The sequence below is a fragment of the Bombina bombina genome, chromosome 5 (assembly GCF_027579735.1).
Source record: "Bombina bombina isolate aBomBom1 chromosome 5, aBomBom1.pri, whole genome shotgun sequence".
Taxonomy (NCBI): Eukaryota; Metazoa; Chordata; class Amphibia; order Anura; family Bombinatoridae; genus Bombina; species Bombina bombina.
The window spans coordinates 325,423,150-325,440,943 of NC_069503.1; the positions used below are offsets into that span (position 1 = coordinate 325,423,150).

A 17,794-nucleotide genomic window follows, 5' to 3' on the forward strand; every position below is an offset into this window, starting at 1 on the left:
CTAAATACTTACCTATAAAATAAACCCTAAGATAGCTACAATATAATTAATAATTACATTGTAGCTATGTTAGGGTTAATATTTATTTTACAGGTAAATTGTTAATTATTTTAACTAGGTATAATAGATATTAAATAGTTATTAACTATTTAATATCTACCTAGTTAAAATAATTACCCAATTACCTGTAAAATAAATCCTAACCTAAGTTACAAATACACCTACACTATCAATAAATTTAATAAACTACAAACATCTATCTAAAAATACAAATAAATTAACTAAACTAAATTACAAAAAAAACAAACACTAAATTACAAAAAATAAAAAAAAGATTACAAGATATTTAAGCTAATTACACCTATTCTAAGCCCCCTAATAAAATAATAAACCCCCAAAATAAAAAAAATTCCCTGCCCTATTCTAAATTCAACAAATTTCAAAGCTCTTTACCTTACCAGCCCTTAAAAGGGCCTTTTGTGGGGCATGCCCCAAAGAATTCAGCTCTTTTGCATACAACAAATACAATACCCCCCCCCCATTACAACCCACCACCCACATACCCTTATTCTAAACCCACCCAAACCCCCCTTAAAAAAGCCTAACACTACCCCCCTGAAGATCTCCCTACCTTGTCTTCACCACACCGGGCCGAACTCCTGATCCGATCCGGGCGATGTCTTCCTCCAAGCGGCAAAGAAGAATTCTTCCTCCGGCGATGTCATCCTCCAAGCTGCAAAGAAGAATTCTTCCTCCGGCGACGTCTTCCTCCAAGCGGCAGCAAAGTCTTCATTCTTCCGGCGGCATCTTCAATCTTCTTTCTTCGCTCCGCCGCCGCGGAGCATCCATCCCGGCCGACTGCTGAACTTGGAATGAGGTACCTTTAAATGACGTCATCCAAGATGGCGTCCGCCGAATTCCGATTGGCTGATAGGATTCTATCAGCCAATCGGAATTAAGTTAAAAAAATCTGATTGGCTGATTGAATCAGCCAATCAGATTCAAGTTCAATCCGATTGGCTGATCCAATCAGCCAATCAGATTGAGCTCGCATTCTATTGGCTGATCGGAACAGCCAATAGAATGCGAGCTCAATCTGATTGGCTGATTGGATCAGCCAATCGGATTGAACTTGAATCTGATTGGCTGATTCAATCAGCCAATCAGATTTTTTTAACTTAATTCCGATTGGCTGATAGAATCCTATCAGCCAATCGGAATTCGGCGGACGCCATCTTGGATGACGTCATTTAAAGGTACCTCATTCCAAGTTCAGCAGTCGGCCGGGATGGATGCTCCGCGGCGGCGGAGCGAAGAAAGAAGATTGAAGATGCCGCCGGAAGAATGAAGACTTTGCTGCCGCTTGGAGGAAGACGTCGCCGGAGGAAGAATTCTTCTTTGCCGCTTGGAGGAAGACATCGCCCGGATCGGATCAGGAGTTCGGCCCGGTGTGGTGAAGACAAAGTAGGGAGATCTTCAGGGGGGTAGTGTTAGGCTTTTTTAAGGGGGGTTTGGGTGGGTTTAGAATAGGGGTATGTGGGTGGTGGGTTGTAATGGGGGGGGGGTATTGTATTTGTTGTATGCAAAAGAGCTGAATTCTTTGGGGCATGCCCCACAAAAGGCCCTTTTAAGGGCTGGTAAGGTAAAGAGCTTTGAAATTTGTTTAATTTAGAATAGGGCAGGGAATTTTTTTTATTTTGGGGGTTTATTATTTTATTAGGGGGCTTAGAATAGGTGTAATTAGCTTAAATATCTTGTAATCTTTTTTTTTATTTTTTGTAATTTAGTGTTTGTTTGTTTTTGTAATTTAGTTTAGTTAATTTAATTGTATTTTTAGATAGATGTTTGTAGTTTATTAAATTTATTGATAGTGTAGGTGTATTTGTAACTTAGGTTAGGATTTATATCACAGGTAATTGGGTAATTATTTTAACTAGGTAGATATTAAATAGTTAATAACTATTTAATATCTATTATACCTAGTTAAAATAATTAACAATTTACCTGTAAAATAAATATTAACCCTAACATAGCTACAATGTAATTATTAATTATATTGTAGCTATCTTAGGGTTTATTTTATAGGTAAGTATTTAGATTTAAATAGGAATATTTTAGTTTATAAATGAATTAGATTAATTTAATATAAATTTAGTTAGGGTTAGATAGAGTTACTATAGTTAATATAAATACTATAGTAACTATATTAACTATATTAACCCTAATATAATTAGGGTTAATATAGTTAATATATATAATGTAATACCTATATTAACTATAATATACTTAGGGTTAATATAGATAATATAGCTGGCGGCGGGGTAGGTAGATTAAATTAGGGGTTAATCATTTTAATAGAGATGGCGGCAGTGTAAGGGGCTTACATTAGGGGTTAATAATTTTTATATAGGTGGCGGCGGTGTAAGGGGTCAGATTAGGGGATAGATAAGGTAGATGGCGGCGGTTTTAGAGGCTCACAGTAGGGAGTTAGTTTATGTAGATGGCGGCGGGGTCCGGGAGCGGCGGTTTAGGGGGTAATAACTTTATTAGGGATTTCGGGGGGGGGGGGGGATCGCGGTTGACAGGGAGATAGACATTGCGCATGCGTTAGGTGTTAGGTTTATTTTAGCAGATCGCGGTTGACAGGGAGATAGACATTGCGCATGCGTTAGGTGTTAGGTTTATTTTCTAGTTAGTTTAGGGAGTTACGGGGCTCCAATAGTCAGCGTAAGGCTTCTTACGGCTGCTTTTTGTGGCGAGGTGAAAATGGAGTAAGTTTTCTCCATTTTCGCCACGTAAGTCCTTACGCTGCATATTGGATACCAAACTGCGCGGGTTTGGTATACCTGCCTATGGCCCAAAAAACTGCGGGCGATGGCAGAAATATACGGGCGTAACTTCTAGGTTACGCAGTATATGTGATACCAAATCCGCGCAAATATTGGCGTCGCCGGCTTTTGCGGGCGACGATTTATATCGGATCGACCCCGTGAGGAGGAACTACCATATTACATAGATGGCGTAGGGGTTTTTACTCAGTATCTATATGCCTAGATGATAACCCAATATTTGGTAGATTTAAAATGAACGGATAGGTTACTTTGTATAGGAATAATTGGGAACAGGCAAACTCCAACTAGGGTATAAATAAAAGTAAACAAGACTAGTATCCCCATGACAAGATATCATACAAAAAGGGGGTTAGTCTATAATTTATCTATCTCCAGAGACTAGTAACTGCAGTCTGTCTCCGTGATCCCAATGATCTATAAATATACCCCTTCAGCATGCTAGGAATAGTCTACCTGCCACGTTAATGACAATCCCAGTCTCCTATGTAGAATTACTCATTACTTACGCCATGTTAACACTGTTTGTGGCACGTCACCATATGGGAGTTTATTAGGGAGCTGTCATATATACATATACACTGAATTATTTTATGATCTCTATAACAAATACGCTATAAATATTAGGCAGGTCTAAAATATTATGATATAATACGAAATAGCGTCCCGGAATTTAAAGTTTTATATTGAAAGAAGAGGTCGATACCAATCTTTCTGAAAAATATGAACAGACGTTAATCTTTTTTTTTAACAAAGAGGTCATAATCTTTTCGAGTCAAACACAGAAGAGATTATTAATAGACTCGAAATTTGATCTCTATTTTCCACAACTTTATTCAGAACTGGCAATAAAGAATCACAAGGATTAAAGGGGTTGCTTCTGAGGCCCATCGTTTCAGGATTGACTGAAATTACAGTTAAGAAACAGTGGTCTTAACACAGCTGCTCCTTAACCTGTCCGCTACCTAAAAAGTGGCGGATTTAAATCATCCCGATCCGATACAATTAGAATGACTGACAGCCACTGCTAGTGGCCGTTTGGCAACTAGTGAGCAGGGGGTGCCATTTCACAAGCATTCCTGGTGAAATGCTTGCGCAATGTTAAATGAGCACAGTGTATGCTGTCTCGCAGCAATGTCCAGTGGACATGATTCACTACAGCGACTCATGTCCTCTCTACAATTGGATGCAGTGGTCTCTATGATAAGTGTTTAAACAATATGAATGGCATTTGTATGTCGGCATTATGAATGCTACTGGGCATGTTTTTTAAACTTTTAATATGTTATATATATATATTTTTTTTTTATTAATTTAGAAAACCTTGTTTTACAGTTTGGCAAGATATTTATCTTAAATCAAGAATAACAGGGAGGGATATTATTTTCATAAGAATAAAGTGGCCACAACTTATCTCATCTTTCATAATGGGATTTTGTCAGTAATCACAATCACCTAGATTACCAGTTTTGCATTACGGATTAAATGCTGAAAAAATATCTATTTGATCGTTAAAACAGTAATGCAGCCATTACGAGTCTAGTTGGTATAGCTGTACCAAGGGCATTTAGCTCTTTTAAAAAAGCCCAAACCCTAATCTAAAAAAAAACCCCACCCAAAAAAAAGTAAAAAAAAAACCTAGCACTAGCCCCTGACGATCCACTTACAGTTTCTGAAGTCTGGACATCAGCCGTACACTGAATCTTCAATGCAAGGGAGCCTTTTCAAAATGGCGTCCCTTGCATTCCTATTGGCCGATTTGATTTTTTAAATTCAAATCAGCCAATAGGATGAGAGCTACTGAAATCCTATTGGCTGTTCAAATCAGCCAATAGGATGAGAACTCCTGAAATTCTATTAGCTATTCAAATCAGCCAATAGAATTTCAGTAGCTCTCATCCATTATAGCGATCGCCATTCCGCGCTTCAGGTGTTAGGTTTTTTTTCTAACACTTTCTCCCCATTGATGTCTATGGGAAAGCATGCACAAGCACATCAAAGCAGCCCATGGATTTTGTTTGTTGCGTTCCTTTCATACCCACTATTGCGTAAAACTCATAATTTAGGTGAAAGTTAATAGTGAAACCTATAAGTGACGAGTTTTTAAAGATAGTCCAAAGTTTCTAAACTAATTGTACAAACCGTAATTTTAAAACAAAAAAACACTGGTACAAACCATGATTTACAAACCTCACTGTAAAGAACACAGTTTCTCTTTGCTGTATTTCCATAACTGTAAGAAGAACACTCTTTTAAACAATCAAGACTGAATGGCATAATAACTCACAATCACAGCAAAGTAATTGCCAAGAGAAATCCAGTTTCTAAAGATGAAACTTTGCAATCACTAAAATGTCAGTATGAAATAAAATCAAAGATATTAAGAGTTAGATTTCTAAGCGCTATTTATCGATGTTGTGAGAATTGCATCTGCATTTCCTGCAGATTTCTTTAGCTGTACCTGTCTATTAAACACATATACATATGTAAATATCTGTCATGCCCACTATTGAGGGACTACTATACAATAGTGCTGAATATAAGTTTAATGAGTCTAGATCACAGATTGATCTAGAAGGTCGTCTTTGACAGTTTCATAGATTAATGCATATGCAAAAGATAATAGAAATATTCGAAATACTCTAGGAATACAAAAACACATGTTGTAAAGTCCAGTTTTTCACTTTATTAACACCACTTATGTGTTGACTTCAATGTCTCTATTTTATTGCTAAAATAAATTGCGAAACCTATGGTCATGGTTGTGATCTCTGAAGCCAATGCGATTAATGCATCATATGTGTGATTTTCCTGCTATTTGCACAGATCCAATCAGAATTTTTCAGAATACGGAAATGTTATTGCTTTAAAATTACAGATCGGGAGACTGAAAAACTTCAGATTAATGCGATTGGAAGGATTTAAATCAATTCCAAAATGTTATTAAAAATCATAGAGGGAAACTATTCCACAATATCTACGAAACTGACAAATTTGGTAGAGATTAGTGTAGCCATTTGTTCCTATAGATTTGTCAAAAAAATGTGCCTTTTTCTTTCCATTCAACAAATCAATTTTTAATCATTAAAGGGACATTATAATGCAAAAATATATATGATCTAATAAGAAAGATTGGGACATTTTCCCATTACAGGTAGAAAACTATTCAAACTGCTTGGGACTGGAAAAGGTTTGGATTTCAGAATAGTTTGGATTTTGGAATATTTGCATCTGTAAAATGGAACAGTTTGGAGAGGGGATGGAGCAAAGGGACATATTTATCAAGCTCTAAAGAGCGCTGCTTCATAACCTGTCCACCTGCTCTGAGGCAGAGGACAGAAATCAACGCGATCGAATACGATCTGCAGGGGGCGGCATCTGCAGGGGGCGGCATTGCACCAGCAGTTCACAAGAACTGCTGGTGCAATGATAAATGCAGAGAGCGTATGCTGTCGGCATTTATCAATGTGCAGCGGACATGATTCGCTATATCGGATCGTGTCCGCTCACACCATAATAAATACGCCCCTATGTCTAAACAACAATATCTCATGTTATTGAGGCAATATTTACATGTCATAATACAGCTTATTCATGTAACCTAAAGGTAGTTTTACATCATTTTTAATACTTTTGTATACATAGTACCCTCAGATAGACAGTAAAGTACTGTAATCATAAAGGTAATATTAGTTGTTTTAAATAAATGTAGACTAGCATTTGAATTTTAGAACACAATAATGAAACCAAAGACACAGGCCGAGAAGATTGTGACTCACAGGCATGGAAAAAAAATATTTTTGATAATTTTTTTTAAAAACAAATACTAATTAAAAAGTTTGGATTTCATAATAAGTTTGTACTTTAGAGTTCCGGATTTGGGGATTTCTACATGTACTAATTCTAGCTAATTACATGTTAAAACACATAGCAAAAGTCTTGTCGGGAGCTGCAAGCTTTGCAACTCTCAAGCAGGAAACCACAGACCATTGGAAAACATGTGCTACTTCAACTGCTGATTGGCTCACCAGCACCAGTTTCCTGAATCAGACTACCCAATCATTTCTGCCTCATAAAGCTCCATGTACCTAGCAGCAAAAGCTGCTCCGGAGCACTTGCGGGGCAGGTTTGCTTATGCAAGCCTGCTTCCCGCAATGTAAGAAGCAGTGGTCATTAGACGGCTGCTTCCTACACCCTACGCCATCTCTGAGGTGGCGAGGGAAAATCACAGAGAGCTCGCTCTCGGTGATTGACAGGCACTTCAGTCGCCTTATTGGTCGCGCAAATGAAGGGGCGAGCATTACACACTGCGATGAGTGTGTTATGATACATACGGGCCACTGCCCGTAAGTAGCAAAGACGGGCGGACAGCTTCACATGTTGAGAAGCTGTCCGCCTGCCTCTTAGTTCATGGGGCCCATAGTGTCCCTTTAATAATAAAAAGCTTAAAACACACACACACAACCTATATCTATTCCATGTAAACAAAGTCTGTTTATCCCTAAATGTAAAATAAAAAGCTATATCATGTATAGCAAAAGCACACTTAACAATTCAGTTAAAATCCCCACGTGTTTAACTATAGTTGTCTTGCTTTAAAATATCAGACCTCTCACCTTATCCACGTAATCTGGTACTTCATCTATGGATTTAAATGAGGTTTCATTTGGATGCAGAACATAAAACATCATCCGAACTCCTTGAGAGACAGACAGGTCAGTCTGACCAGTGAATCCTCCCATGATTTTGGACAAGCCAATAAATTAAATTGCAAAATGTAAATATTTTTCCTAATAATTTCCTAATATGCCTTTTTACGAAATATATTTGAATTTAGTTAGCATTGCTATTAAAACACTGCAGTGTTTAAAAAAGCAACTTGCATGCTGTACAGAGCGAGCTATGTGATCTTCCTGTTCATGTCCTTTACTGAAATTTGATACTACACAGAAAAAAACAAACCATGTGACGTAGTAATCAGGCAAAAGTTCAGTTAGAAAAGATTACAAGCATGCATTTTCTGCTGCTATGATTGGTGATAAGATACCTGCCTATTCAATGATAGCAAAAGTACATACTAGTCTATGATAAAAATGCTGCTTCATGTCTGTATGTAATAACACAGAGGTAAACTGCTATTGTATCGATTAGTTAGGGCTGGAATGAATTGCATTTTTTCCATACTATGTGCTACAAGAATGTGCAATTGATTGAAAAATTGAACTCTGGGAACAGCAGGCTGATCATAACATTACAGGTAGCCCTCAGTTTACGCTGGGGTTAGGTTCCAGAAGGAATGGTTGTAAATCGAAACCATTGTAAATTGAAACCCAGTTTATAATGTAAGTCAATGGGAAGTGAGGGAGTTAGGTTCCCGGCCCCTCTCAAAATTGTCATAAGTAACACCTAATACATTATTTTTAAAGCTTTGAAATGAAGACTGTAAATGCTAAACAGCATTATAAACCTAATAAAATAATCACACAACACAGATCTTGTTCCTTTGAAATCTGCTTGATAGCTCAGGTCTAGTTAACTGATTAATTTCAGCTTGCTTGGCTTTGCTGCAACACAAGCGGACAGCTCCACCTACTGGCTATTTTAATCAATGCACTGCTTCTCAATGCTTTTCAATAGCAGTCACATGACTGAAAAAAAAGGTTGTTATTCTGAAACGGTGCAAATTGAACTGTTGTAAACCGAGGGCCACCTGTATTTGTCTTTACAGAATGGCGTGTTTGCATCAGTGCCTGAACAACGCTTTCATTAGTATCATATACGTTTAGGTTATTAATAACAATGTACCTTCTTTTAAAGTATTTATCAGTAAACACAGTGCTGAAAATATTTTATGTTTTAATGCATCATGGAGATTTTTTTACCAGTATCCTAGAATAAATAAGTAAAAAGAAAGCAGCAAAAAATATACAGGGAGTGCAGAATTATTAGGCAAATTAGTATTTTGACCACATCATCCTCTTTATGCATGTTGTCTTACTCCAAGCTGTATAGGCTTGAAAGCCTACTACCAATTAAGCATATTAGGTGATGTGCATCTCTGTAATGAGAAGGGGTGTGGTCTAATGACATCAACACCCTATATCAGGTGTGCATAATTATTAGGGAACTTCCTTTCCTTTGGCAAAATGGGTCAAAAGAAGGACTTGACAGGCTCAGAAAAGTCAAAAATAGTGAGATATCTTGCAGAGGGATGCAGCACTCTTAAAATTGCAAAGCTTCTGAAGCGTGATCATCGAACAATCAAGCGTTTCATTCAAAATAGTCAACAGGGTCGCAAGAAGCGTGTGGAAAAACCAAGGCGCAAAATAACTGCCCATGAACTGAGAAAAGTCAAGCGTGCAGCTGCCAAGATGCCACTTGCCACCAGTTTGGCCATATTTCAGAGCTGCAACATCACTGGAGTGCCTAAAAGCACAAGGTGTGCAATACTCAGAGACATGGCCAAGGTAAGAAAGGCTGAAAGACGACCACCACTGAACAAGACACGCAAGCTGAAACATCAAGACTGGGCCAAGAAATATCTCAAGACTGATTTTTCTAAGGTTTTATGGACTGATGAAATGAGAGTGAGTCTTGATGGGCCAGATGGATGGGCCCGTGGCTGGATTGGTAAAGGGCAGAGAGCTCCAGTCCGACTCAGACGCCAGCAAGGTGGAGGTGGAGTACTGGTTTGGGCTGGTATCATCAAAGATGAGCTTGTGGGGCCTTTTCGGGTTGAGGATGGAGTCAAGCTCAACTCCCAGTCCTACTGCCAGTTTCTGGAAGACACCTTCTTCAAGCAGTGGTACAGGAAGAAGTCTGCATCCTTCAAGAAAAACATGTTTTTCATGCAGGACAATGCTCCATCACACGCGTCCAAGTACTCCACAGCGTGGCTGGCAAGAAAGGGTATAAAAGAAGAAAATCTAATGACATGGCCTCCTTGTTCACCTGATCTGAACCCCATTGAGAACCTGTGGTCCATCATCAAATGTGAGATTTACAAGGAGGGAAAACAGTACACCTCTCTGAACAGTGTCTGGGAGGCTGTGGTTGCTGCTGCACGCAATGTTGATGGTGAACAGATCAAAACACTGACAGAATCCATGGATGGCAGGCTTTTGAGTGTCCTTGCAAAGAAAGGTGGCTATATTGGTCACTGATTTGTTTTTGTTTTGTTTTTGATTGTCAGAAATGTATATTTGTGAATGTTGAGATGTTATATTGGTTTCACTGGTAAAAATAAATAATTGAAATGGGTATATATTTGTTTTTTGTTAAGTTGCCTAATATTTATGCACAGTAATAGTCACCTGCACACACAGATATCCCCCTAAAATAGCTATAACTAAAAACAAACTAAAAACTACTTCCAAAACTATTCAGCTTTGATATTAATGAGTTTTTTGGGTTCATTGAGAACATGGTTGTTGTTCAATAATAAAATTAATCCTCAAAAATACAACTTGCCTAATAATTCTGCACTCCCTGTAGTTGAATGCATAGGGGCCGATTTATCAATGCCTGGCGGATATGATATGCAGTGCATTTTCATCATCAAGCATTGTTTAGCTTCCACTTCCTATCCATATATCAAGAGCAGGAACAGCAATGCACTACTGGGAGCTAGCTGCAAAAAAAACACTTTGACTTCTGACTTCAGCTCAGCATTTAAGCTGCCGCCCTCAGAGCTCCGTGAGTCCGACTGACTACTGCCAGGCTGCAAACACACTGCTGTCCCATTCACTGACTACACATGCAGTCACGAGCCAATTGAGGAAACTACATGTGCAGTCAGGAGTCAATGTGCCGCCAATGGGAATAGTTTCAGTTCCCACTGAGCTGTGCCAATAGGTTAAGATGATCTGTGACCCCCTAGGTATCAATCACGTGTCAACCATGTGATATGCGTATAGGGTTGTCACCTTGGCCATGTTTTCTTGGACACTTATGAGTTACACATGCTGCAGGGTGTGCAGGGAGTAACATGAATAATGTTGTCCAGGATCACTATTTTTGTGCTGTCCAGCATGTTTCCCTCTGAACACCCTGCAGCATGTGTAACTCATAAGTGTCCAGGAAAACATGGCCGAGGTGGCAACCCTATATGCGTAGCAGGTGGAAAGTTGGAAGCCAAAAAAAATTAAAATTTATAAAAATTTGTGCTGAAGCAGAGACACACCTACACACTGCAGACGACACACTAATGTGTCACGAGTACAACACACAGTTTGGAAAGCACTGAATTAAACGATCCCTCTATAAGACATCAAAAGTTCAGCCCAAGAGGGAACAAGGATTTTTGAGAAACAAATAAATGTATATATTAGCGGAAGTTACTTTTAAATACTGCAGCGGGCCATTTTTGGTTCAGTACCCTGGGTAGCATTTGCTAATTGGTGGCTACATTTATCCACCAATCAGCAAGCGCTTCCCAGGTGCTGAACCAAAAATGGTCTGGCTCCTAAGCTTATTCCTGCTATCCAAATAAAGATTCCAAGAGATAGAAGAAAAATTGATAATAGGAGTAAATGAAAAAGTTGCTTAAAATTGCATGGTCTATCTGAATCATGAAAGAAAAAAATTGGGTTTCATATCCCTTTAAACACTTTGAGATGGTAATAAAAAAAATGATAAATCGTATATATATGAAAAAAACCTGCAATATACTTTTATTATTTATTGTCCTATTTTCCTGTAATTCCATTCTGAAATTGTGAGTTTTCAGTTCCAGTTAGAAATGGATGTGCAGAACACTGTTATATTCCAAACAGCCATTGGCTGCACACTCTAGTGACCTACTTATAACTGTCCCTAATTGGCTACAGAAGAGAAGGAAACCTAAATTGCAACATGGCAGCTCCCATTGTTTAATATACATTAAGGGGCTGCATTATCATTGTGCGAGCGGACATGATCCGATATTGCGGATCATGTCTGCTGCACATCGATAAAAATGGAACTTGATGCCCCATGTGGAGCTTGATGCCCCGTGTTTCTGGCTCGCCAGAAACACAAGTTATAAAGACCGCCACTCCATAACCTGTCCTCCTGCTCTGAGGTGACGGACAGACATCGCCGAACGTCCACACGATTAAATACTGCAGGGGGCGCTATAGCACCAGCAGTTCACCAGAACTGCTGGTGCAATGATAAATACAGAGAGCGTATGCTGTCGGCATTTATCGATGTGCAGCGGACATTATCCACAGTATAGGATCATGTCCACTCGCACAATAGTAATTCGGCCCCTTAGGCTATTGTCATAGTCATAACCCGATTGGGTGGTGATTGTTATAACATATTGCACTATTTTGGATTGCTTTTATTTTTACAGGTTTCCCAGAGGATTTCCTACATCTATAGAGGGTCACACTGAATGTCATTGTCTCTATCTTTCTCTGGACTTTGGGGATTTTATTTGGGCCTTATACCTATATACATTGTTGTGAAACTTTGGTTCCTATGGCAATTTGAGGATTATAATGCTGGCACTACCCATTAAAAAAAATTTTTTGGTAACCCTTATACTGAGATTTGTTTTCATATTTATAGTGTATACATTTCTATGTGTTTCATTATAATTTTTAGTGTTCATAATAAATAGACTTAACTGTACTTTAAGGGACAGTGAACACTAACGGCTAGATTACGAGTTTTGCGTTATAGTGAAAAAGCAGCGTTATCAGGTTATAACGCTGCTTTTTCACTACCGCTGGTATTACGAGTCTTGCAGATTTAGGGGCACCAGACACTTTTTTGGCCTTACCGCAAATCAACACGCAAATTGCGTATAGTCTTTTTTCAATGGGATTGTAATAGCGCCGTTATTACAAGCTTGTCCTGGGAGGCCAAAAAGTGAGCGGTACACGCTATCCCATCAAGATTCGTAACGCATTCTAAAGTCAGTAGTTATGAGTTTTACACTACAAAGCTGTAGCATAAAAATCATAACTAAAGTGCTAAAAAGTACACTAACACCCATAAACTACCTATTAACCCCTAAACCGAGGCCCTCCCGCATCGCAAACACTAAAATAAAATTTTTAACCCCTAATCTGCTGCTCCGGACATCGCCGCCACAATAATAAACATATTAACCCCTAAACCGCCGTACTCCCGCATCTCAAACATTAGTTAAATATTATTAACCCCTAATCTGCCACCCCCAATGTCACCGCTACCTACATAAATTTATTAACCCCTAATCTGCCGCTCCCGACATCGCCGCCACTAGAATAAACATATTAACCACTAAACCGCCGCACTCCCGCATCGCAAACACTAGTTAAATATTATTAACCCCTAATCTGCTGTCCCTAACATCGCCGCCACCTACCTACATTTTATCTGCCGCCCCCAACGTCGCCACCACTATACTAAAGTTATTAACCCCTAAGTCTAAGCCTAACCCCCCTAACTTAAATATAATTAAAGTAAATCTAAATAAAACTTACTATTAATAAATAAATAATTCCTATTTAAAACTAAATACTTACCTGTAAAATAAACCCTAAGCTAGCTACAATATAACTAATAGTTACATTGTATCTAGCTTAGGGTTTATTTTTATTTTACAGGCAGTTTGTATTTATTTTAACTAGGTAGAATAGTTTCTAAATAGTTATTAACTATTTACTAACTACCTAGCTAAAATAAATACAAATTTACCTGTATAGCAATAGTTCAATCCTATTGCTTGACTGAATTGCTTTTACTATCTTTTAAATACATACGCCTAGATTTAGAGTTTGTCGTTAGCCGTCAAAAACGCTGCTTTTTACCGCCCGCTGGTATTTAGAGTCAGGCAGGAAAGGGTCTACCGCTCACTTTCTTTCCGCAACTCGAGGCTAACGCAGATCCCCTTACGTCAATTGCGTATCCTATCTTTTCTATGGGATTTGCCTAACGATGGTATTTCGAGTCTTGGAAGAAGTGAGCGGTAGAGCCTCTACCGACAAGACTCCTACCGTCAAAAAAAGTCAGTAGTTAAGAGCTTTATGGGCTAACACGGGAACATAAAGCTCTTAACTACTGTGCTATAAAGTACACTAACACCCATAAACTACCTATGAACCCCTAAACTGAGCCCCCCCCCACATCGCCAACCCTATAATAATTTTTTTTAATCCCTAATCATCCCCCCAATGTCGCCGCCACCTACCTACACTTATTAACCCCTAATCTGCCGACCGGACCTTGCCGCCACTATAATAAATGTATTAACCCCTAAACCGCCGCCCTCCCGCCTCGCAAACACTATAATAAATAGTATTAACCCCTAATCTGCCCTCCCTAACATCGCCGCCACCTACCTACAAATATTAACCCCTAATCTCCCGCCCGCAACATCACTGCTACTATAATAAATTTATTAACCCCTAAACCTAAGTCTAACCCTAACCCTAACACCCCCTAACTTAAATATCATTTAAATGAATCTAAATAAATTTACTATCATTAAATAAATGTTTCCTATTTAAAACTAAATACTTACCTATAAAATAAACCCTAATATAGCTACAATATAACTAGCTATTAGCAAATTAGTTACATTGTAGCTATTTTAGGATTTATATTTATTTTACAGGCAAATTTGTATTTATTTTAACTAGGTACAATAGCTATTAAATAGTTAATAACTATTTATTAGCTACCTAGTTAAAATAATTACAAAATTACCTGTAAAATAAATCCTAACCTAAGTTACAAATACACCTAACACTACACTATCAATAAATTAATTAAATAAATTACCTACAATTAGCTAAACTAAAATACAATTAAATAAACTAACCTATAATACAAAAAACCCCCACTAAATTACAGAAAAATAAAAAAATTTTTACAAGAAGTTTAAACTAATTAACCTAATCTAAGCCCCCTAATAAAATAAAAAAGCCCCCCAAAATAATAAAATGCCCTACCCTATTCTAAATTAAAAAATAATCAGCTCTTTTACCAGCCCTTAAAAGGGCCTTTTGCGGGGCATTGCTCCAAAGTAATCAGCTCCTTTACCTGTAAATAAAAATACAATACCCCCCCAACATTAAAACCCACCACCCACATACCCCTACTCTAACCCACCCAAACCCCCCTTAAATAAACCTAACACTAACCCCCCTGAAGATCTCCCTACCTTGAGTCGTCTTCAGTCAGCCGAGCCGAATTCTTCATCCAAGCAGAGCAAGAAGATGTCCTCTATCCGGTAGAAGTCTTCATCCAAGCGGGGCAAGAAGAGGTCCTCCATCCGGTAGAAGTCTTCATCCAAGCGGGGTCTTCTATCTTCATCCATCCGGAGCGGAGCCATCTTCCAGCCAGCCGACGCGGAGCCATCCTCTTCAACCGACGGACTAACGGCGAATGACGGTTCTTTTAAGGGATGTCATCCAAAATGGCGTCCCTCGAATTCCGATTGGCTGATAGGATTCTATCAGCCAATCGGAATTAAGGTAAGAAAAATCTGATTGGCTGATTCAATCAGTTGCTATACTGTCTGATTTCGAGACAGAAATTGTAGAGGAATTAGGAACAGAAATCTCAGAAATGACAACCAAACTGGCTAAATTCGAAACCTTAGATAATTTCAAAACCTCATACAAAAACCTAAGGGAAGAACTAGACACAAAAGAAAGAGAGATTATAAAAACAAAATGTGATAAACTTAGAAGGGATATAAAAGATTTTGAGAAAGGGAGAATATTTACATGTGACGAACAGAACTCAGATGGAGAAGAAACCTTCAACCGTCTAAAGTAGATAGAGAAAACGTGTCCATATGAATCCTCAGCTGCTGAAGATGCAGAAGAGGGCCCATCTAATAGGACACTATTAGTCTCAAGTGCTAATGAAAGACTAGCTATACTATCTCAAACTGAGTCAAAAAACGAGGTAGGTACCAAACCAAAAACAAAAGAAAAAGGAGAGGAGGGAAAATCAGGACACAACCTAAGATACAGGTCGAGGTGGGGGTATGGGAACGACAGGAACAAGGAAGACTGGTCAAAGAGACCGAGGTGGTGAAAACAACAGATTTACAGATTATTAATCTATCCAATAAAGAACTATCCCTAGACCACATTAATGTTCTGAAAAAGGGCCTCTCCTTCTCACCAACTAACAATATAGACTATTTTGAAATTATTAAAGATGTACATCTCTTTACTAGGAAAATGGCTTTAAATAAAATGTTTGCTAAACATTATGATACTAATTTAGATACACAGGCCATTATGGATCTTGTATCCCTATTAGAGAAGAATGAAAATACTAAAGGGGACACCAATGAATGGCAAAAGAAACTAGTGAAAAAATCAACCTATATGCCCCAAATCTCTCAATTCCCAGAAATAGACACTTATCAAAGAGTGGTAATCAGAGATATTCTTAAACTTCGGGATGGGAAAATAAATAACATAAGTAAACAAGAATCACAAGCCTTAAGAGAAATAGAAAAATGGGAGGATGTGGTAATTAAGGCATCTGACAAGGGAGGAAACGTGGTAATCTGGCCCACTGATTTGTATTTAATTGAAGCTAAAAAACAACTAGGGGATAAGAATTGTTACAAACCCCTATGGGGTAACCCTACACAAGATTTTCTAGCAAGCTACAATACTCCGGTAGAAGGAGCCAAGAAAGATGGAATATTGGATACTCAAGAGTATAAATTTCTCAGTGTTACAAACCCAAAAGTAGCAACACTGTATTTACTACTGAAAGTACACAAGAATCAGAAGCTACCACCAGGCAGACCAATTGTATCTGGGATGGGGAGCCTATGTGAACAGGCTTCAAGATACATTGATCTTAGACTAAGAGATATAGTACTTTCAGTTCCCTCGCATACTAGAGACACAATGGATATTCTGAACAAAATTGAAGGAATGGTCCTCGAATCTAATACTTGGCTTGCCACATGCGATGTGGAATCACTATACACATCCATATACCATAAGTGGGGGTGTCATGCCATAAGATATTTTTTGGAAATGGAGTTGAGTGCCAATACGCACAAAAATGAATTTATATTAAGTTTGTTAAAGTTTGTTCTGAGCCATAACTACTTTGTCTTCAATGATAAATTCTTTCTCCAAATGCATGGCACAGCCATGGGTACAGCATGCACTCCCACATATGCAAATATATACCTTGGTTTGTGGGAGCATGAACACGTATTTGGAGAAAAGATGGAACAACATACAGATAACATCTTATTATGGCTCAGGTATATAGATGACATTTTCATACTATGGAAAGGTGAAGAATCTCTTTTTAAACAGTTCATAAATGAACTTAACAGTAATGATCTCAATTTGAGACTAACATGTGAGATAAGTGACACAGAAGTGACCTTCCTGGATTTAACAATTTCAAGAGACATGTTTGGACAAGTACAATCCAGACTACATAGAAAGGAAACAGCTACAAATTCTATATTATCTTTTGACAGTGCACACCATCCATCCACTAAAAAGGCCATCCCGTATGGAGAATTCCTGAGAATACATCGAAACTGCTCGAATATGGACACGTTTAAGTATGAATCACAGGAACTGAAAAAAGATTGAAAAATAGAGGTTACCCTAATAGTATTCTTAAAAAAGCCGATCATAAGGCACTCCATACAGATAGGAATGACCTGCTGTTACCTAAACAAAAACAAACTAAAGACACAAGAATCAGATTTGTTGGTACTTACAATACAGCCTACAGAGAAATAACTACAATACTGAATAAACATGCTCATATATTACAAATTGATGAAGATCTAGCGAAAAATGTGGGACAAAAAATTGCAATAAGTTGGAGGAGAGCACCGACGATTAGAGACAAAGTTATGAAAAGTCATTTCATAAAGAAATCAAGCCATAGAAAGGATGGCCTGATAGGCACATACCCTTGTGGCACTTGTACATTCTGTATCTATATGACTAATGTCAAGG

The 17,794-nt window shown here is 38.2% G+C and overlaps 1 protein-coding gene across 1 annotated transcript in view; it reads right to left on the bottom strand.

Moving 5' to 3' along the window:
• AGMO (alkylglycerol monooxygenase) overlaps window positions 1–7,757 on the bottom strand; it is a 575,264-nt gene extending 567,507 nt beyond the window's left edge. Inside the window, exon 1 of the mRNA XM_053714114.1 lies at window positions 7,466–7,757. Within this exon, the coding sequence (XP_053570089.1) occupies window positions 7,466–7,591 (126 nt within the window). The 5' untranslated portion in view covers window positions 7,592–7,757. The remainder of the gene's footprint in view (window positions 1–7,465) is intronic.
• Window positions 7,758–17,794: the final 10,037 nt, after the last annotated feature.